General features: G+C 39.0%; 1 protein-coding gene across 2 annotated transcripts in view; it reads right to left on the minus strand.

Annotated features, from left to right (window-relative positions):
* The window catches only part of LOC149814748 (uncharacterized), an 81,039-nt gene that overhangs the window by 43,249 nt on the left and 13,746 nt on the right, over window positions 1-24,044 (minus strand). For both annotated transcript variants that reach the window (XM_089990278.1, XM_089990277.1), the window contains 2 exons: window positions 22,983-23,078; window positions 18,497-18,550 (listed from right to left, as the gene is read on the minus strand). In XM_089990278.1, the coding sequence (XP_089846404.1) occupies window positions 18,497-18,550; window positions 22,983-23,078 (150 nt within the window). The remainder of the gene's footprint in view (window positions 1-18,496; window positions 18,551-22,982; window positions 23,079-24,044) is intronic.

Genomic DNA, 24,044 nt, shown 5'->3' on the forward strand with positions numbered 1-24,044 from the left:
ACTTTAATCAGTGATCATAATCATGATTTATCTGCATCATTTATGACTCCTATGCTAAGGTCACATCGTAAAGTAACTGTAGCTCATGCTGCAATGGCTGAAATAGCCGATAGCGCCGGCATTGCACCAAGGAAGACATACAATTTGTTTACCCGCATAGATGGTGGTCGCGAAAATGTGTCATTCACACCTTTGGATCTTAGAAACCACTTGAGCAGGAAGAGGACAGATAACATGAAGAACGGAGAAATATGTTGTTTGGTTCGTTACTTACAGAATAAATCAAGCAATAAACATGGTTTCTTTAGTGCAATGCAAGTGGACGCAGATGGATATGCCATGAATATGTTTTGGTCAGATTCAAGGTCTAGATTAGATTATGAATGCTTCAATGATGTGCTTGTGTTTGATACTACAGTAAAGATTAACACTGAACAGTGGCCATTTGCGCAGTTTGTGGGAGTGGACCATCACGCACAGAGTTGTATATTAGGCGGTGCTTTTGTGTATGACCAGACCAAGGAAACCTTTGAGTGGTTGTTCAGAGTATTTACACAGGCAATGAACGGGAAGCATCCTGAAACTGTACTCACAGATGGTGATCACGCAATTGCGGCTGCAGTGCTTCATGTGTGGCCAGATGCACATCATCGCGTGGCATATCTTTCAAAATGCAGCAAAGAACATAGGACACATATTTAATCAGAATACAGGGTTTGACAAACATTTTACAAGGTGTGTACTTCATAGCGTAGACGAGGTCACCTTTAAGTCAGATTGGGACAAAATGATTAAGACATACAACCTTGCTGACTGTCTGTGGTTACAAAATTTATATACAGAAAAAGAGAAGTGGGCATTGGCATATGGAAGACAATACTTTTGTGCAGGTATGATAAGCACACAAAGAGCCGAATCTATGCATGCCACGCTGAAGAAAACCCTGTATTCATGTTTAACAATGTTTCGTTTCATGGAACAATATGAATTATTTGTAGACAGTCTAAGACAGAATGAGCTTGAACAAGACGTGAAATGCTCCAATACACGACCTCTAACTTTTGGCATGAAAATATTGATGCGACCTGCAGCTCTATATACACTAACTGTATTTGAATGGATCAAGAAAGAGGTGTTTCATGTCATGAATTGCAGAATAGAAGAACTGGTGCAAACCGAGAATATGCACAAATACCATATTTTTTGTCAGGGCGAAAAGCATCAGGAAAGGCAAGAAGCGCATGTCACGTACAATGTCGACAACGGAAGGGTAGAATGTTCGTGCAAAATGTATGAATTCAAAGGTATCCTATGCTGTCATGCATTAAAGGCACTCAATCAAGAGAAGATACAAGAAATACCTGAGTCTTACGTAATGCGAAGATGGACGAGACGCGCGAAGATTGAAATGCTCGTTATGGACAATGCGAGTAAATCTGGTGTTGACGAGAAGTGCCACATAGCCTCCCGTTACCAACAACTGTGTAGGTCATTCATGCATGTTGCTGATTTGGCATCGAGAAGCGAAGAAGGCTATGCATGTGCGAGAAAAGCTGCAACGGAGTTACTTGAAAACGTGGAGTTAATTCACATTAAGTCTTTTGCAGCGAATGAATACCAGCCGAAGAAAATGGGATCGAACAACGTAGGTCAAAATCATGTCTCGCTTGACACTCCCGAGAAGTTGCGCCGAAGCGTAAACATTATCTTCAACAAGTCAGTAGTGAACGTTGTTGATTATGATGGACATATTCATGAAGCAAAGGGTATCAAAAGAAAACCTGCCTCTGATCGCAGTCGTCGGAGGGCAAAGGGTGCACTAGAATTGGTTGGCAAGAAAAGGACTAAGAAACAACCAACTTGTAATAAAAAACAACAAAGCCCTTCGAATGAACAGGTATGTAAAACATTATATTGCTCCCCATTGCGTGAAGCTTGTCAAATAGCTAAGTCGTGTAATGTCCATCATGCAGCAATACCCTGCAGAAGTACCAGCAAACGTTCAAACCTACATTCCTCCCGACCAGATTTCTGGCAACGATCGCTACAGTTTTACAAGGCTTTTGGTATGTTATCGATATTGCGAGGAGGTAGGCATTTCTTGTGAAACATAATTCAGTGTCTAATATTTTCTCTTTCATGACAGGCTATGATGCAGTCGACCGATTGGTTTGGGACACAGGAATCTCGTGTGGGCTATTAACTTAGTTGGCATGCCTCTTTGCATGACCCGATCTCCACAATGCCGGGTTTGTGGAGAGTTTATAGTCGTTTGTCATTGACGACTTGCGGTTCGTGGTTGAATTTGTTAAAATCGATAGATAGCAGGTTTTTGCTTCTAGTTGTTCTAGTTGTTTCAATAATATACCTATGTTTTCTTTCAGCTAGACTGTTTTGTTGTGGTGTTTTTGGACAAGATCTATGATGAACTATTCTATTGTTTTCAAGATAGTTTTTAAAATCATTTGAAAGATACTCTCCTCCGGAATCAACTCTAAAGATTTTTAAATTATCATTAAATTGATTTTTAATCATCATATGATATGTCTTAAACGATGCAAAGACTTCATGCTTATGTTTAAGGTAGTATATCCAACAAAATCTTGAATAATCATAAAAAAATAACATAGTAAGCTAATCCTCCCTTAGATACTACGGGTGTCTTCGCCTCGAAAGAATAGCGCGCAAAGTATTGGCGAAGACAAATACAGCGATTGTTTTCCATCGCTGACTACAGCGATGCAAATAATCAATAGATAAGGAAAGGATTTGTTGCCATCGCTGGATACTTCGTGCTTTGAGTCAGACAGCGATCTGTGGCATCGCAGCATAAATCCGAGTGCACAAGTTGAAAAGATTTGTTTGTAAATGTAGATCTTTGTTCGGAAGTCAAGCTTCTCATTTTTCCAAAAATGCAATGATTACAATTGAAATTACTATTACAGAGATCTTTGTCTTCGCAATCGCTGTATTTGTCTTCGCCTCGAAAGAATAGCGCGCAAAGTATTGGCAAAGACAAATACAGCGATTGTTTGCCATCGCTGACTACAGCGATGCAAATAATCAATAGATAAGGAAAGGATTTGTTGCCATCGCTGGATACTTCGTGCTTTGAGTCGGAGAGCGATCTGTGGCATCGCAGCATAAATCCGAGTGCACAAGTTGAAAAGATTTGTTTATAAACGTAGATCTTTGTTCGGAAGTCAAGCTTCTCATTTTTCCAAAAATGCAATGATTACAATTGAAATTACTATTACAGAGATCTTTGTCTTCGCAATCGCTGTATTTGTATTCGCCTCGAAAGAATAGCGCGCAAAGTATTGGCGAAGACAAATACAGCGATTGTTTTCCATCGCTGACTACAGCGATGCAAATAATCAATAAAAAAGGAAAGGATTTGTTGCCATCGCTGGATACTTCGTGCTTTGAGTCGGAGAGCGATCTGTGGCATCGCAGCATAAATCCGAGTGCACAAGTGGAAAAGATTTGTTTGTAAACGTAGATCTTTCTTAGGAAGTCAAGCTTCTCATTTTTCCAAAAATGCAATGATTATAATTAAAATTACTATTACAGAGATCTTTGTCTTCGCAATCGCTGTATTTGTCTTCGCCTCGAAAGAATAGCGCGCAAAGTATTGGCGAAGACAAATACAGCGATTGTTTTCCATCGCTGACTACAACGATGCAAATAATCAATAGATAAGGAAATGATTTGTTGACATCGCTTGATACTTCGTGCTTTGAGTCGGAGAGCGATCTGTGGCATCGCATCATAAATCCGAGTGCACAAGTTGAAAAGATTTGTTTGTAAACGTAGATCTTTGTTCGGAAGTCAAGCTTCTCATTTTTCCAAAAATGCAATGATTACAATTGAAATTACTATTACAGAGATCTTTGTCTTCGCAATCGCTGTATTTGTCTTCGCCTCGAAAGAATAGCGCGCAAAGTATTGGCGAAGACAAATACAACGATTGTTTTCCATCGCTGTCTACAGCGATGCAAATAATCAATAGATAAGGAAAGGATTTGTTGCCATCGCTGGATACTTCGTGCTTTGAGTCGGAGAGCGATCTGTGGCATCGTAGCATAAATCCGAGTGCACAAGTTGAAAAGATTTGTTTGTAAACGTAGATCTTTTTTCGGAAGTCAAGCTTCTCATTTTTCCAAAAATGCAATGATTACAATTGAAATTACTATTACAGAGATCTTTGTCTTCGCAATCGCTGTATTTGTCTTCGCCTCGAAAGAATAGCGCGCAAAGTATTGGCGAAGACAAATACAGCGATTGTTTGCCATCGCTGACTACAGCGATGCAAATAATCAATAGATAAGGAAACGATTTGTTGCCATCGCTGGATACTTCGTGCTTTGAGTCGGACAGCGATCTGTGGCATCGCAGCATAAATCCGAGTGCACAAGTTGAAAAGATTTGTTTGTAAACGTAGATCTTTGTTCGGAAGTCAAGCTTCTCATTTTTCCAAAAATGCAATGATTACAATTGAAATTACTATTACAGAGATCTTTGTCTTCGCAATCGCTGTATTTGTCTTCGCCTCAAAAGAATAGCGCGCAAAGTATTGGCGAAGACAAATACAGCGATTGTTTTCCATCGCTGACTACAGCGATGCAAATAATCAATAGATAAGGAAAGGATTTGTTGCCATCGCTGGATACTTCGTGTTTTGAGTCGGAGAGCGATCTGTGGCATCGCAGCATAAATCCGAGTGCACAAGTTGAAAAGATTTGTTTGTAAATGTAGATCTTTGTTCGGAAGTCAAGCTTCTCATTTTTTCAAAAATGCAATGATTACAATTGAAATTACTATTACGGAGATCTTTGTCTTCGCAATCGCTGTATTTGTCTTCGCCTCGAAAGAATAGCGCGCAAAGTATTGGCGAAGACAAATACATCGATTGTTTTTCATCGCTGACTACAGCGATGCAAATAATCAATAGATAAAGAAAGGATTTGTTGCCATCGCTGGATACTTCGTGCTTTGAGTCGGAGAGCGATCTGTGGCATCGCAGCATAAATCCGAGTGCACAAGTTGAAAAGATTTGTTTGTAAACGTAGATCTTTGTTCGGAAGTCAAGCTTCTCATTTTTCCAAAAATGCAATGATTACAATTGAAATTACTATTACAGGATCTTTGTCTTCGCAATCGCTGTATTTGTCTTCGCCTCGAAAGAATAGCGCGCAAAGTATTGGCGAAGACAAATACAACGATTGTTTTCCATCGCTGACTACAGCGATGCAAATAATCAATAGATAAGGAAAGGATTTGTTGCTATCGCTGGATACTTTATGCTTTGAGTCAGAGAGCGATCTGTGGCATCGCAGCATAAATCCGAGTGCACAAGTTGAAAAGATTTGTTTGTAAACGTAGATCTTTGTTCGGAAGTCAAGCTTCTCATTTTTCCAAAAATGCAATGATTACAATTGAATTTACTATTACAGAGATCTTTGTCTTCGCAATCGCAGTATTTGTCTTCGCCTCGAAAGAATAGCGCGCAAAGTATTGGCGAAGACAAATACAACGATTGTTTTCCATCGCTGACTACAGCGATGCAAATAATCAATAGATAAGGAAAGGATTTGTTGCCATCGCTGGATACTTCGTGCTTTGAGTCGGAGAGCGATCTGTGACATCGCAGCATAAATCCGAGTGCACAAGTTGAAAAGATTTGTTTGTAAACGTAGATCTTTTTTCGGAAGTCAAGCTTCTCATTTTTCCAAAAATGCAATGATTACAATTGAAATTACTATTACAGAGATCTTTGTCTTCGCAATCGCTGTATTTGTCTTCGCCTCGAAAGAATAGCGCGCAAAGTATTGGCGAAGACAAATACAACGATTGTTTGCCATCGGTGACTACAGTGATGCAAATAATCAATAGATAAGGAAAGGATTTGTTGCCATCGCTGGATACTTCGTGCTTTGAGTCAGAGAGCGATCTGTGGCATCGCAGCATAAATCCGAGTGCACAAGTTGAAAAGATTTGTTTGTAAACGTAGATCTTTGTTCGGAAGTCAAGCTTCTCATTTTTCCAAAAATGCAATGATTACAATTGAAATTACTATTACGGAGATCTTTGTCTTCACAATCGCTGTATTTGTCTTCGCCTCGAAAGAATAGCGCGCAAAGTATTGGCAAAGACAAATACAGTGATTGTTTTTCATCGCTGACTACAGCGATGCAAATAATCAATAGATAAGGAAAGGATTTGTTGCCATCGCTGGATACTTCGTGCTTTGAGTCAGAGAGCAATCTGTGGCATCGCAGCATAAATCCGAGTGCACAAGTTGAAAAGATTTGTTTATAAACGTAGATCTTTGTTCGGAAGTCAAGCTTCTCATTTTTCCAAAAATGCAATGATTACAATTGAAATTACTATTACAGAGATCTTTGTCTTCGCAATCGCTGTATTTGTCTTCGCCTCGAAAGAATAGCGCGCAAAGTATTGGCGAAGACAAATACAACGATTGTTTTCCATCGCTGACTACAGCGATGCAAATAATCAATAGAAAAGGAAAGGATTTGTTGCCATCGCTGGATACTTCATGCTTTGAGTCGGAGAGCGATCTGTGGCATCGCAGCATAAATCCGAGTGCACTAGTTGAAAAGATTTGTTTGTAAACGTAGATCTTTGTTCGGAAGTCAAGCTTCTCATTTTTCCAAAAATGCAATGATTACAATTGAAATTACTATTACAGAGATCTTTGTCTTCGCAATCGCTGTATTTGTCTTCGCCTCGAAAGAATAGCGCGCAAAGTATTGGCGAAGACAAATACAACGATTGTTTTCCATCGCTGACTACAGCGATGCAAATAATCAATAGATAAGGAAAGGATTTGTTGCCATCGCTGGATACTTCGTGCTTTGAGTCGGACAGCGATCTGTGTCATCGCAGCATAAATCCGAGTGCACAAGTTGAAAAGATTTGTTTGTAAACGTAGATCTTTGTTCGGAAGTCAAGCTTCTCATTTTTCCAAAAATGCAATGATTACAATTGAAATTACTATTACAGAGATCTTTGTCTTCGCAATCGCTGTATTTGTCTTCGCCTCGAAAGAATAGCGCGCAAAGTATTGGTGAATACAAATACAACGATTGTTTGCCATCGCTGACTACAGCGATGCAAATAATCAATAGATAAGGAAAGAATTTGTTGCCATCGCTGGATACTTTGTGCTTTGAGTCAGAGAGCGATCTGTGGCATCGCAGCATAAATCCGAGTGCACAAGTTGAAAAGATTTGTTTGTAAACGTAGATCTTTGTTCGGAAGTCAAGCTTCTCATTTTTCCAAAAATGCAATGATTACAATTGAAATTACTATTACAGAGATCTTTGTCTTCGCAATCGTTGTATTTGTATTCGCCTCGAAAGAATAGCGCGCAAAGTATTGGCGAAGACAAATACAGCGATTGTTTTCCATCGCTGACTACAACGATGTAAATAATCAATAGATAAGGAAAGGATTTGTTGCCATCGCTGGATACTTCGTGCTTTGAGTCGGACAGCGATCTGTGGCATCGCAGCACAGTGATTTGTGGGTATTGTTCGAATGTCAAATCACACGTGGAAAACGTATTTTTGAATATTTAAAACTTAATGAGCGGCATGGAAAGATGTATTTTTGAATGCTTCGAACGCAAGCATTTAATTTGGCGGCGGTTATCAAAAAAAGGCGGCATTCGAAAAGCCGTATTTATATTTTTTTAAACGCAATCAATTAATTAGCTTCGTGCTTTGAGTCGGAGAGCGATCTGTGGCATCGATTATTTGGCAATCTATAAAATTATTTGGCAACATTACAACCCATATATGCATATCTTTGGCAACATTACAGCCACAGATCGCTCTCCGACTCAAAGCACGAAGTATCCAGCGATGGCAACAAATCCTTTCCTTATCTATTGATTATTTGCATCGCTGTAGTCAGCGATGGAAAACAATCGCTGTATTTTCTTCGCCAATACTTTGCGCGCTATTCTTTCGAGGCGAAGACAAATACAGCGATTGCGAAGACAAAGATCTCTATAATAGTAATTTCAATTGTAATCATTGCATTTTTGGAAAAATGAGAAGCTTGACTTCGGAACAAAGATCTACGTTTACAAACAAATCTTTTCAACTTGTGCACTCGGATTTATGCTGCGATGCCACAGATCGCTCTCTGACTCAAAGCACAAAGTATCCAGCGATGGCAACAAATCCTTTCCTTATCTATTGATTATTTGCATCGCTGTAGTCAGCGATGGCAAACAATCGCTGTATTTGTCTTCGCCAATACTTTGCGCGCTATTCTTTCGAGGCGAAGACAAATACAGCGATTGCGAAGACAAAGATCTCTATAATAGTAATTTCAATTGTAATCATTGCATTTTTGGAAAAATGAGAAGCTTGACTTCCGAACAAAGATCTACGTTTACAAACAAATCTTTTCAACTTGTGCACTCGGATTTATGCTGCGATGCCACAGATCGCTCTCTGACTCAAAGCACAAAGTATCCAGCGATGGCAACAAATCCTTTCCTTATCTATTGATTATTTGCATCGCTGTAGTCAGCGATGGCAAACAATCGCTGTATTTGTCTTCGCCAATACTTTGCGCGCTATTCTTTCGAGGCGAAGACAAATACAGCGATTGCGAAGACAAAGATCTCTGTAATAGTAATTTCAATTGTAATCATTGCATTTTTGGAAAAATGAGAAGCTTGACTTCCGAACAAAGATCTACGTTTACAAACAAATCTTTTCAAATTGTGCACTCGGATTTATGCTGCGATGCCACAGATCGCTCTCCGACTCAAAGCACGAAGTATCCAGCGATGGCAACAAATCCTTTCCTTATCTATTGATTATTTGCATCGCTGTAGTCTGCGATGGCAAACAATCGCTGTATTTGTCTTCGCCAATACTTTGCGCGCTATTCTTTCGAGGCGAAGACAAATACAGCGATTGCGAAGACAAAGATCTCTATAATAGTAATTTCAATTGTAATCATTGCATTTTTGGAAAAATGATAAGCTTGACTTCCGAACAAAGATCTACGTTTACAAACAAATCTTTTCAACTTGTGCACTCGGATTTATGCTGCGATGCCACAGATCGCTCTCCGACTCAAAGCACGAAGTATCGAGCGATGACAACAAATCCTTTCCTTATCTATTGATTATTTGCATCGCTGTAGTCAGCGATGGAAAACAATCGCTGTATTTGTCTTCGCCAATACTTTGCGCGCTATTCTTTCGAGGCGAATACAAATACAGCGATTGCGAAGACAAAGATCTCTGTAATAGTAATTTCAATTGTAATCATTGCATTTTTGGGAAAATGAGAAGCTTGACTTCCGAACAAAGATCTACATTTACAAACAAATCTTTTCAACTTGTGCACTCGGATTTATGCTGCGATGTCACAGATCGCTCTCCGACTCAAAGCACGAAGTATCCAGCGATGGCAACAAATCCTTTCCTTATCTATTGATTATTTGCATCGCTGTAGTCAGCGATGGAAAACAATCGCTGTATTTGTCTTCGCCAATACTTTGCGCGCTATTCTTTCGAGGCGAAGACAAATACAGCGATTGCGAAGACAAAGATCTCTGTAATAGTAATTTTAATTGTAATCATTGCATTTTTGGAAAAATGAGAAGCTTGACTTCCGAACAAAGATCTACGTTTACAAACAAATCTTTTCAACTTGTGCACTCAGATTTATGCTGCGATGCCACAGATCGCTGTCCGACTCAAAGCACGAAGTATCCAGCGATGGCAACAAATCCTTTCCTTATCTATTGATTATTTGCATCGCTGTAGTCAGCGATGGCAAACAATCGCTGTATTTGTCTTCGCCAATACTTTGCGCGCTATTCTTTCGAGGCGAAGACAAATACAGCGATTGCGAAGACAAAGATCTCTGTAATAGTAATTTCAATTGTAATCATTGCATTTTTGAAAAATGAGAAGCTTGACTTCCGAACAAAGATGTACGTTTACAAACAAATCTTTTCAACTTGTGCACTCAGATTTATGCTGCGATGCCACAGATCGCTCTCCGACTCAAAGCATGAAGTATCCAGCGATGGCAACAAATCCTTTCCTTATCTATTGATTATTTGCATCGCTGTAGTCAGCGATGGAAAACAATCGCTGTATTTGTCTTCGCCAATACTTTGCGCGCTATTCTTTCGAGGCGAAGACACCCGTAGTATCTAAGGGAAGATTAGCTTACTATGTTATTTTTTTTATGATTATTCAAGATTTTGTTGGATATACTACCTTAAACATAAGCATGAAGTCTTTGCATCGTTTAAGACATATCATATGATGATTAAAAATCAATTTAATGATAATTTAAAAATCTTTAGAGTTGATTCCGGAGGAGAGTATCTTTCAAATGATTTTAAAAACTATCTTGAAAACCATAGAATAGTTCATCATAGATCTTGTCCAAAAACACCACAACAAAACAGTCTAGCTGAAAGAAAACACAGGTATATTATTGAAACAACTAGAACTTTACTCATTTCTCAAAACATTCCAAAAAGTTTTTGGGCCGAGGCGGCTCTTACATCCGTTTATCTTATAAATCACATTTCTTCAAAAAATCTAAACAAAACTTCAGCTTTTAAAATTTTATACCAAAAGGAACCCGACTAAAATAGGTTAAGAATCTTTGGATGTAAATGTTTTATCCTTACCGACAAAAATGACAAACTCTCACCAAAAGTCATTCCTAATGCATTTCTTGGATATTCTGAAACTCAAAAAAGATTTAGATGCTATGATGTTAAGAACGACAAACTATACGTTTCTAGGAATGTGACTTTCTTAGATAACGTTAGTGGTTTTGAGAAGGATGAATCCCATAAAGAGAATATGGATTACTCTTTTTTGTTTAAGTTACTATCTAGAAATGATGATATTTTTATTGATGATGAACTCAATTAGTTTAGTAAAAAAGAAAATATAGATGAAGACAACCATCCTTCTTATGAACCTACTAATCCTCCCATAGAGGAAAGTTTATTTATTACCGAGACCCAAAGTCGGAAAGATGTAATAATAAAGAATTAAAAAGTAAAAGAATTTCACGTTACCGCAACTCATTATACAATTACAACAAATGTATAGCGTGATAAAAAATAAAATCTAGGATTTATTCTGAGTCACTGGACGAATCTGATGAAATTTCATAGACTTGTCTCTCACTTTTTATTGGTGGACCGTCTATCCTGGGTGGCCTCCACGTTGCGACACCTTGCCTAAGAAGACTGGTCATCATGTCCACCACTGCATTCAATTGGGTCCCCATAGTGCTTACTTTTGTCCTTAATTTCTTATTTTCCCTCTCAATAAGTTCGAACCTTGCGACAGAGACAGTCTTCTCTTTTGGAGCAAGAGTTCGATCTTCCTCGTGATTTGTTACTGATGGACTAGTCGTATTAACCTGACCGAGGCGACGTTTTGGTTGTAGAGGCTGAGCTACAACATGAGAAGGGACAGTTGGGAGACATGGGTTGACAATTTTCTCAATCTTCCGATTTCGCCGCATTGGTTCCCAATAGCTTTCGAAATAGAAGGGATCAAATTGTCGTCCTTCATGATCATACGGTACGACACGGACACCACCTGAGTTCCAATTCAATAATTCGTCCCTGTACCGATCGCTCCAATTCACGTGTCTGCCCCCACCATTATTCATCTTCCTTCTCACCTCCAAAGGCTTATTTGGGATAGACTGCCCCAAGCCAGATTGTAGGAGAACTCGACTACCTTGCTGCATCTCGGCTTCAAAATTGCAGAATAGCCACAAATCGCGACCAGACAATCTGGCAGCCTCCGCAACAACGTCTTCATCATCGTCCTCCTCATCTCCATAAGGTCTCCACAAAACCTGTACATTGGTAATTCTTTTTAATAACGAATGACAAATATATTAAAATTTATTTACGCATTATATGGAAACAACGATATGCACTACGGAAGACAATCCTGCAGCGATGTATACTTAAGAATGCTGAACATTACAACGACTTATAATACTCAATGGTAAATGCTGACGCGATTGTAAACAATTTTAGAACGTTTACCTCGTTTAATTGCAGCCCATCCAAAATGGACTTAGCATTATAAACTGCGACGTTTATTCTGGCCCAGCGACCGATCTTTGGAAAACCACAAATCGGAGGGCCACACCGTGGACGCAATGGGATAATATGTTCCAACGCCCAGGCCTAACAAAAAAATTTATTATTAGCAACGCCACAGACTGCAATGAGATTTGTCTACAAATACTAAGTATGTAATAAATAAATACCTGAACAAATGGCCAAAATCCGCCAACTGTTTTCGTACCATTACTCGCACGGTGGAGTTGACTGTACAGGTGTGCGAGCATAGCGGCACCCCAGGCATAGTTGTCGACTTCGTCTAAGTCTGCCAGGTACTGCAGCCACATGAAACTTATTCTCGAACCAGAACAATCGGAAAATAATGTAAGAGCAAAAAAATATAGAAGGAAGCCGCGCAACTCTTGGTCAGCTGTTTCAGATGCACAAGTAGCGGAGTGGCCTTCCCATTTATTACGGAAAACTGAGACCTTCATTGATGTGAAATTGCTTCCACCAGAAATACATTGACTCCATTCGTCCATCGACATTCCTAGAAGGGCAGTGCAGTTTTCCCTTGCGTTATAGTTTGAATGCCGTAATAGGACAGCACTGCCAGCGCACTTAAGGCCAATGATCCTCGCCACATCTTCTAGAGTCATGGTGATCTCAAAAGAATCAAACTGGAATGTGTTAGTCTTATCATTCCACTTATTTACCAGGTGAGTCATGGTATTCCAGCAAGTTTCAAAATATTGCTGGTCCAAAAGGCCACCGAAGTGCATATTTCGTAGTCGGTCCTTCTGATATGCACTCAGTTGACCATACCAAGACAGAACTACAGGCCATTGACAGCGACCTCCGAGCTTTTCACCTGGTGCTCTATTTCTCCTGTGACCTCCCTGTAACACAAAATAACATATTATTCCTACAAATTATAAATTACTTCCATTTGTACTTACAAATTATAAATCCTCATCCTTCTTCTCAAATTCTCAGCAATATTTCTTGCCTTTGCCTTCTCTTCGTCATCCTTGTTCTGCATCTTCCGTTCTTCAGAGTTCTTCCTTTGGTCCGCAACCTCGATATCTGATGGATAATCCTCCGCAAAATACGATTCCAAGGCTTTTTCCCTGTCTTCATCGTTCCCAATCTTAAGTATATTTTGGTATCTTTCAAAAACTTTAGATAGATGGGACTGGCGGATCACTTCTCTAATAGACAACCCATAGAACGATGGGGTATCTCTAATCTGATGAGGCGCAGACATTGCTAACCTGCACAACACAATACACGATCATCATCATTAGAAATCGTCGGAATATTTGGGTTCATAATACAAATCCTTGTATAAGAACCAATCTTCAGATTGAAGAAAGAAAACTTACACGAAACTCACCGAAACGATGGGAATTTGGATATTCCAACTGTAGAGTAAGCAACAGTAACAACTAATACGCAACAGAAGGTGGCAACGATGCTGCGACTGCGCGTAAGACGGAAACAGATGCTCTGGTAAAAAGGAAAGGATGCTCCGGCAACTCGAGATGAAAGCAAAGAATCTCCGGTAGAGTGCTTAGAGCGGAAAAGGATTTTTTTGAACTATTTGTATCATACAACATAACGCTTGCTACATACGCAAACTCTGCGGAACGTTTTCCCGCGATATCGATGGAGGGCAGTTTTGTCATTTTCACGAACCGACGATTCAGTTTTCTAGAAGGAGGGCATTTATGTCCGTCCGAGGAAGAGGAACCGACGATTCAGTTTTCTAGAAGGAGGGCATTTATTTCTGTAAATTTTCAGCGATATCTATTGTAATTTCATTCCCCATTTTAACTTCAATGATACATTACAACCACCTGCGGAACGTTTTCCCGCGATATCGATGGAGGGCAGTTTTGTCATTTTCACGAACCGACAATTCAGTTTTCTAAAAGGAGGGCATTTATGTCCGTCCGAGGAAGAGGAACCGACGATTCAGTTTTCTAGAAGGAGGGCATTTATTTCTGTAAATTTTCAGCGATATCTATTGTAATTTCATTCTCCATTTTAACTTCAACGATACATTACAACCACCTGCGGAACGTTTTCCCGCGATATCGATGGAGGGCAGTTTTGTCATTTTCACAAACCGACGATTCAGTTTTCTAGAGGGAGGGCATTTATGTGCGTCCGAGGAAGAGGAAGCGAATGGCGGTAAAGGTTACTTGAGTCTTTGCTGCGGCACCAAATTACGATGCAATATGATGGCGACCCACATGGGGATACATGCCGGTCTGCATCTTATACGTGGCCCGGTTTGGAACCCCCGAACATGAGATCTCAGTACCGGCTCTGTAAATAATTCCGCAAATCGCTATAGCGATTTGTAGTGTCTTCCGCAAATCGCTATAGCGATTTGTAGTGTTATTCAGTAAGCAAATCGCTGTAAATCCCGACCCAAATTAGGACCAACTTGTCAGGGCCATATCTCCCTAACCGGAGGTCATATTCCAAATCCGTAAAAAGTGGTGTCTTCGTTATTGAGTCTAGTTTATTTCTGTAAATTTTCAGCGATTTCTATTGTCAGTTCATTTCCCATTTTAACTTCAACGATACATTACAACCACAATCATCAAAAGAAAGATTGCCCAAGCCTTGCCGGATTTTGCACTGTTGCTTTAGAAATTATTGGGGTCCTCTCGAGCGATCTCTCCAAGCAATGAGAGTCCCATCATCGCCAAATCTTCCAAGGTGATCGTCATCTCTCCCCACGGAAACACAAAGGTGTTGGTCTCCCAGCACCATGCTTCAAACAGAGCCCTTATCACGTTGGCCTGGCACTTTATGTTCCCTAAGGATGCCTTCAAAGCCCCGTAGATCCCAACCTTGTTCCAACCTCCTCCGAACTTGGGTTCCAGTCGCCGGAACCAGTCGGACAGCCCGGGCAGCGGCCTCATTGAACCTTCTAACCTGCAATTTCCGGACCAATCTGCCCTGCCGGACTTGATTTCGGCTTCGAGGGGTGGCATTTCCATCGACGTCTCAAACGCCGCAACCTCCTCTTCTTCTTCCACCTCTCCAACGATTGGCTGCAACAGTTGGGCTTCACCCTTCCAAACAGCTATGCTCAGAGCAACATGTCAACGTCCTACTGATAGGCAAAACAACATTTCAAAGGTTATTTATCATAATGCCAGCTTTAGTTGAATCTGTTTTGATTGCAATGTTTGAAGCATCTCTTTCTTGCTTTGATTGTTTGTGTTTGTTGCTTGCTGCTTAAGTGCTTCTCAGTAAGCAGAATCTGGCCCTCATGCTCATCTCGATTGGATTACTGAGATTCCACCAGTAAGATCCGTAGTCCTTCTTGCTGCTAACTCTTTACATTTGCAGGTTGTTTCTTCAAATGATTATAATAATGACAAATATGCGAAGGAGTTCAGTATCAGTGTTTTTAATGCGCTTGCTACTTGTCCTGCTCGGGTTTTGCCAACTCCTCGTGTGAGTTGATCATATGTAATTTATTATTTTGTTCATTATTCTGATCAACTCACACGAGGAGTTGGCAAAACCCGAGCAGGACAAGTAGCAAGCGCATTAGAAACACTGATATTGAACTCCTTCGTATATTTGTCATTATTATAATCATTTGAAGAAACAACCTGCAAATGTAAAGAGTTAGCAGCAAGAAGGACTACGGATCTTACTGGTGGAATCTCAACCCTCTAACTCGCTCTCTCTCCCTTCTATTTATGCTTCTGTGCACATCCATCAGAAGATCCTACATTGCTCCATCAAGCACCGACTGACCTGCACATTGACTGTTGTGGGTCCTTACTGATGAGCTGCCTCTAAATTTATTCGACTCTGGGTCCTTACTGCACTTGAAGTTGAGTCGTTGTATTTTTTGTTATTCGGTGGGTGGTGAGGCCCTCCTCTACTCTCTCAAGACTCTTAGCTTGGGCAATCTTTCTTTTGATAGACTACCATGATTGTGGTTGTAATGTATCCACAATCATCAAAAGAAAGATTGCCCAAGCTAAGAGTCTTGAGAGAGTAGAGGAGGGCCTCACCACCCACCGAATAACGAAAAATACAACGACTCAACTTCAAGTGCAGTAAGGACCCAGAGTCGAATAAATTTAGAGGCAGCTCATCAGTAAGGACCCACAACAGTCAATGTGCAGGTCAGTCGGTGCTTGATGGAGCAATGTAGGATCTTCTGATGGATGTGCACAGAAGCATAAATAGAATGGAGAGAGAGCGAGAGAGGGTTGATGAGCCCCCGGACCCCCCTCCTGTAAGGGCAAAAGGCCATGAACACGCTGGGAGGAGCCCTCAGACCCCCCTTCTGTAAGGGTAAAAGCTCTGAATCAGACTCCATAACTCTTCAAGTTGAATGATGCTACCCACACTGGGAGGAGCTCTCAGACCCCCCTTTCTGTAAGGGTAAAAACTCTAAATCAGACTCCACAACTCTTTAAGTTGAATGATGCTACCCACGCTGAGAGGAGCCCCCAGACCCTCCTCCTGTAAGGGTAAAAACTCTGAATCAGGCTCCACAACAGTAAATGTGCAGGTCAGTCGGTGCTTGATGGAGCAATGTATGATCTTCTAATGGATGTGCACAAAAGCAGAAATAGAAGGGAGAGAGAGAGAGAGAGAGTTGAATGATGCTACCCACGCTGGGATGAGCCCCCAAACCCTCCTCCTGTAAGGGTAAAAACTTTGAATCAGGCTCCACAACAGTCAATGTGCAGGTCAGTCGGTGCTTGATGGAGCAATATATGATCTTCTAATGGATGTGCACAGAAGCAGAAATAGAAGGGAGAGAGAGAGAGTGAGAGGGTTGATGGCACTGGTTGGAATGTTTGTGAATCATTGCTTTCTTCCATGATGCCTAACGACAACAGTAATGAAGAGAAGACACTGAAATGTTTTGTAACACTGGAACGTTGATAATGGGAGCACCGTTACAGCAGATGGCGCAGGCGAACGTCTCCACTTTAAATGGTTAACATCAAACTTTCTGGAATTTCTGCTTTTTTGTCCTTTTCCCCACCTGTCGTTTCACAACTTTTGAATGGAGGATATTTTCGTCATTTCCTCGAACCGTCATTTCAGGGCAAGAAAAGCAAGGGTGATTAAGTCTTTGCAACATCACCAGAGTCCGATGCAAAGTTATGTCAACATACACGGGAATACGAGCCCCATGTGCTTGTATACGTGGTGCTCATTCAAAGCCCCGAACACAGACGTGGGATTCAGTGAATCATCGGGGGGGAACATATAACCTGCTTCGGAAAGAGTGTTGTGTTTAGCCAAAATGGGTATTATAGGAACACTAAATTAATGTTCACCCAGTTGATGTTGATCACGAGGCTTCCTGGTACAGAATTGGATTCCAAATCATGACATAAGACATCTTTCATGTTAATTTGAATTTCAGAATATCATGTAAGTAAAACCAGAGAGACACATAAGCAATTAAGCGTAGAAAGCAAAGCTAACATGCCATAAAAGGAAATAGCACCGTTTGTGAATCAGCAGCCTCTTTGCAGATTACCACATTTTTTTATATAAAGAATGGATGCCAAACATTAGCTCTTTCCCATGAAATGATACGAGTATTCTATAATTTAGCCTTAATAACCTAAGGACTACAGTCCAGTTTCATATTTTGAAGTCCTTAATAAAGACCTCTAGGTTCTTTAACCATAAATTTTAATGATTTGATTTATGTGAACTAGATGAATCTATTATTGGTTTTGTGCAAAAATATATATATATATATATATATATATATATATATATAATGAATTAAACAATCTTCCCAAGTTTAATCCAGATATCCGAAAGCCATAGGCATGACATGCTGCTGTTGCTCTTAAATGTGTTTCAGTTTCATTCCTCATGAATCAAGCCTTGAACAATGTAATTTACATGTCCAATCAACCTTTTGTGGAGTAGCATTAGTTTATGGTGTCACCATCCATATATCAAGGTTCTCTATATATCTATCCAACTTAGTTCATCTTTTGTCCTTTACTTGCACATTTTGAACTATTTTAGTCACACACTTGAAATTATTTTAGTCATGTGGTTGCTTTTAGACCTGTGGAAATTTTGGGAAATTGTTTCAGTATCATTTATGGGACTGAACTATCATCGCCAGAGTTTCTCCAGAATCTTGGAGAGAATCAGACAGAAGACTGATCCGTTATCAACATGTAAAACTCAACTAACTATACTCAACACCTTCATGTTTGAACTAGTGAGACCTTTCAAAAACTTTAGCATTCTCGAAAAAAAAAGAATCCATCCCTACAGGATCAAAAAAATAAAAGAACAATGCATCTAGTACACAAAGTAATTCTGATGATACACGGATTTCCCTTACTTGATGCAAAATTTCTCTTCTTGTGTGGTTTTCAATCTTTTCATTGAGATATTCCTGCACAAACACAATATTGTGATGAATGTTTAGAGGTGACCAAATAGGCACTTATCAGTTCCATAGCAACTTCAAGAATGATCATTTGTAATATACTCTATACCAAGCAAATGATGGCATATAAACATAAAAGAAGCAAAATAAATCAGTCTAAAATTATATAAAAGCAGAAGCAAGGTACTGGGGTTCAGAAAAATATCTCCATAGAACTTTTCTCAACAATTGGAGGATGTATAACTATATACAAAGATTTTCTGTTTTATCACTACTCCTTTATTATTTGTTTTGTTTGTGCATGTGTGTGTGCGTTTTTGTTGGTTGCAGAGGAGAGGGGTGGAGCCTATTGAAATCTAAGTATTGTAGTTTGATATAGTGTTTTACCTTTCGTATGTAATGCCCTATGTATTAGGTGTTAGTGTACATTACCTAATACTTGGGGATATTTTAGACTTTATCTCTTTTATTATTTTTGTACTCAAGGGGGTTGACCATTTTAGGTTATAGAGGCATGCCCTTTTAGAAATATGTCATTGAATAAAGCTCAAGTTATTTTGTGGCTTCTCTCCTCATGTTCTCTCCTCCTTACCTCTGCAAATTCCATGGTATCAGAGTCATACCAAGATCAAAGAGGGGATTGAGAGCTGTGTTTTGGAGGGGTAGAAAGGTTCGGTGCAAGGGTCTCGCCTGAAAGTGCTAACATCGTCACTGACCATTCGGGCTTCGAGGTTTGGGTCATATAAGGCTACCGTTTGGTAGATCTGGATTTTAGAAGACCAGCAAACCAAAATTTGTGGTTATCGGTGTAGTATTTTATTTTATTTGAATTTTTCTTTGAATTTCTGAAAAGGGCATGAACAGTGACCTGATTTACATTTTTGGCCCATTCTGATCCGATCGGTGGGTTTGGATAGGTTGGGTTTGATCCTTATGGGTCGTTTTTTAATGTAGAATGTGTTGGAAGTCTGTTTGATGAGATTTGGTGTTTTTTGGGTGAGTTATTTCATGCCTTTGGTGTGTCCCTAGGTGGCGGTAACTATATTTGGATATATAAAGGACATCAGAGTTCATGTTTTGGCATGTTTGGCTGATTTTCTTAGTGTTGTGCCTGTTAGAAACTGACTTTGGTGGAGTATATACAAATTTTGGAGCATGATTGTGTGTGTTTTTCGTCAAAATCACTTAATCTTGTGTGTTCGATATATGCTTTTCCTCTTGTGATCGACATTTGCAAACTGTGATAGTTGCTTTGTATTGAAGTGCTGTTTTTTTACAGCATATTTGGTATTGCTTGTTGTATTGGTATTAGTGTGTGCAGCTCTTATTGTAGTTTGGGGGCTGTTTGAGGTACGAAGAAAGAAGGCATACTGATTGTCCCAGTAAAGCTGGATGAAACTAATTATGCATATTGGCTGATTTCATGGAGGCGGTGGTTATTGGGAAAGGTTTGAGAAGTTACTTCAATGTCTCAAAAACAAAACCCAAGGCTTCCAAAGAAGGTTTCCATAAACCTATATAAGAATGGGCCATGAACAATGCGAAAGTCAAGGTATGGATTCTCCAAACTGTGGAACAATGAATTGCCATGAATATTTCAAAATTTTATGAGGCAAAAGAAGCTTGGACGTAACTCAGGCAAGTCTATAGATAAGAAAATTGGGCAAGACACTATAAACTCGCTTAAGAGTTGAGAAGTATGCGCCAAAGGAACAAGTTTATTGAAGAATTTTATTCTGATATGCAAAGAATTTGTGATGCTCTTATTCTTATGGAGGGCCAGAAGAAGTGTGAAGTGTACTAAGTGTGAGTCTTGTACATCATGTCAAACCTGTCGGGGGCTTCTTGATCAACACAAGGAGACTGATAGAGTTATTGAGTTCCTTATGACTCTTAGACTTGAGTTTGATGGAACAAGGAGTACCATTCTTTATCGCTCCCACTTACCATTTGTAACTCACGTTATTGCAAAATTAATTGCAGAAAAGGCCAAGATAAAGTCTTTTGGTTCATATCCATTTTAGAATAATGTTATGGTTGTGCCTAGGCAAATGAGTCCACTACTGCAAGAACTTTGGGCATATGAAAAATTATTGCTCAGTTTTAATACTACTTGGACTGGATTAATACGAGGGAACAAAAGGAGGCTTGAATTGGATATGGAGTTTCAGCTATAGATGAGTTTGTTTTGTGGCACCAGAGACTGAGTCATATTTTTAGCTCCAGCTATAGATGAGTTTGTTTTGTGGCACCAGAGACTGAGTCATATTTTTAGCTCTAGGTTGCAAAGTTTGGTATCTTCAGAAAGTTATGAAAAGTCCAAGTTGTGTCAAATCATATAAAAAATTATGTGAGTTCTAGACTGACTAAGAGTCATGCTTTGTCTTTCAAGTCTAGTGATAGAGAATCAGAAAGAATCCTTTTGATCTGGTACATTCAAATGTATAGAGTCTTTTTTTTATTTTGTTAAAGGGTGGATCATCATATTTTGTTTCTTTTACAAATGATTGTATAAGATTTACATAGATATATTTTATGAGAAAGAGAAGTGATCTTTTTGAAATTTTTAAGAGTTTTTGTGCCATAATTAAGAATCAGTTTGCAGCCAAAATTAAAACTCTTTGAACTGAATTTGGAGGTGAACATATAAGTTGTGTGTTTGAAAGGTTCCTGCAGAAGAAAGGTGCGGTTCATAAAAAATTTTGTCCCTACACCCCTGAGCAAAATGGTGCAACTGAAAGAAAGAATAGACACGTATTGGAGATGGCAAAAACTCTTCTGTTTGGAGGAGAACTACCCAAAGTGTTTTGCGCAGATGCAGTGTAACTAATCTTTTATAAATTATATGCCTTCTGGAGTTCTTAAGGGCATATCTCATTTTCAAGATTATATGAAAAAGTTTCAAATTATGATGTGTTGAAGGTGTTTGGTTGTGTATGTTTTGTTTTGTTACCTGACAAATACAAAGATAAATTATCTCTTAAGGTTGTCAAGTATTGTTTTCTTGGTTTTGTTAATGAACAAAAAGGAGATAAGTGCTATAATCCTGTTAGAAAGAAAGTATGGGTATCTCGACATGATTTTCATAAGAATATGCTATACTTTAGTTAGCATGAAGAAAAGACAGGAAATGTGGCAGAATTATCCTTTTTGGTTCCTTTTGGAGAAAAGGATGGTAGAATGGTCTGTTTAAGAAAAATAGGTTTGGTCAGACTTACTCAAGGCGTAATTAAAATTTTATTCTTAGATCAAGTGGAAAAGTAGGGAGGTGAAGAGGCCAATCCTGATCGTATTCCCGTATCAGCTGATCCAAGCCAAATTCTTCGCCTATGGCAATCCATTTTAATATGTTTAGTCCTTTTATGAAATGTATGGTTGTCAGCTATGTATATAGCACTCTTATTGTCACAACATAATCTGGAAGATGTCTGCAAATGAACTGCCATATCTTCAAGCAGTCTATGTAGCCAAACAATCTTTAATGTTGTAGTAGTCATTGTTAAGATTAATGTAACATTTTATATATATATATATATATATATATATGTATATATATATATGTTGGGAGTTGAGTCAAAGCTAGTTTGACTAGCTCTCAATTCTAATTGTTAGGAGCACTCTCTTATTCCTTAATGAGAGAGGACTTCCCCTCTCATTTTCACTCTTCTCTATTTTTTTTCTCTCTTTCTCCTCTATAAATAAGAGTATAATTAAGAGTGTGCGTGAATGTGTAAGGGATGAGAGAGTGATGGGTAGTATTAGGCTTGTGTGTTGAGTATATTTGTAGTGAGGATTAAATATAATTTTCTTTTTGTATTTTTAGAGTCCATTATGGATAGTGTTATTCGTTGATCAATGGACGACCAACGCGATTGACCACTGATTTAGTACCTAAGTGTTTCACAGCTACCAATTTCTCTCTCTCTCTCTCTCTCTCTCTCTCTCTCTCTCTCTATATATATATATATATATATATATATATATATATATATATATATATATATGCATGTGTGTGTGTGTGTTAACATAATCCAATGGGTTTCAGACTGAGCCTGATAGGCTGTTAGTGGGACAGGCCTTCTCAGCGCATTAGGATCGGCCCAAGTCAATGTCCACCCTAGGTGCAATATGGGTGTGAGGGTAATATTTCATTTTGCAAGTTAATATTGTGCTCATCGAGAAACACAATAAGATGATGATGTGTAGCCAATATTTCGAGTTAATACTGTGCTCATAGAAAAACACAAGATTATGATGCTAAAAGCAACAATCAAGCCAAAAGATCTCCAGTGAAATTATGTATAGCTCCTAATAACGGAAACACATAAATGTTACAATTATATGCCAAAAGCTTTAGAGCACGACACATTTCTACAATTATCAAACATACTGTAACAAGACAAAACTATTATCTGGAAGCATACATAAGGCAACTAACCTCTGTATAATGGGTATCCAAATCAACAGCAGCTCTTTGCTCAGGAGTCTTTGCCTTTAAGAAACGGACCGCAATTGATATGAATTTTCGATCAACCTACATGACCAAATAACATAGCTGGATTCAACTTAGAGCACATTCTGAATCCAATTCAATTTATTGAAAGTTTTCCACAAAGTTCAGATGGAATATGACACGTCCCATCTCTCATTAATATCAGTTTATTGCCATCAATTCATAAAATAAGTCTTCATGCAACTATTTTGTGTATGTTCATTCTACATGTGAAATTAATAAAGGACTTAATCACAAAATCAATACAAAATGCTCAGAATTTCCATGCAATGCTGATCATTAAGAAATTGCATGGTCTTCTAGACATTTCCACGGTCAAGTTTCAGATGTTTATCAAGGTGCAGGTGTATCCAACCTCTCACTGGATCAGCCCCAAATTTGTCTTAAAGAAAATAATGGAGTACACAAACATGTCTAAATAAAAAAAACAACCTGCATTTATCATCCAGCTCTCAAATATGGCAAAGATGGATATCCTTACCATGCATATTGATTGAAGATGGAAAATTGTATGATCTTCACCAATACAAATAGGTATCCAGAAGCTAATGGGTTTGCCTATGTAAAATCAAACTTAATCTAAACCTGCCAATTAATCAAGGCTTTTTCTCTGCTGGATTCAACCTGGGTATGTTTTTCGGACATAATAATAGTATTTTCTTCTTCCTTGAGTTAGCACACATGTGACATGCCATGACGTTTGAAAGGGTAAATGGCATAAGGTGAACCATATATAGCTCGCTTTGCAATCACACAGTTCTATACTGTTATGTTCAAAATTTCAGATACAGTAGCCAACAGATTGCTAGTTACTAGCAACAATTCATAGAAAATGAAAAATCCAAAAATTAATAGAATTTAGCCCTCCTGATGAGGAAAATGCATTTTCAGAGAAATAATATAAAGTGGTGACTCCCTGAGGGCAAGGGGTGTAAGCCCATAGAATTTCACATTACCAGGACAGTGGTCGTAAATACGGCAAGCAGA

The sequence above is a fragment of the Nuphar pumila genome, chromosome 15, assembly GCF_984573655.1.
Source record: "Nuphar pumila chromosome 15, dmNupPumi1.hap1.1, whole genome shotgun sequence".
NCBI lineage: Eukaryota > Viridiplantae > Streptophyta > Magnoliopsida > Nymphaeales > Nymphaeaceae > Nuphar > Nuphar pumila.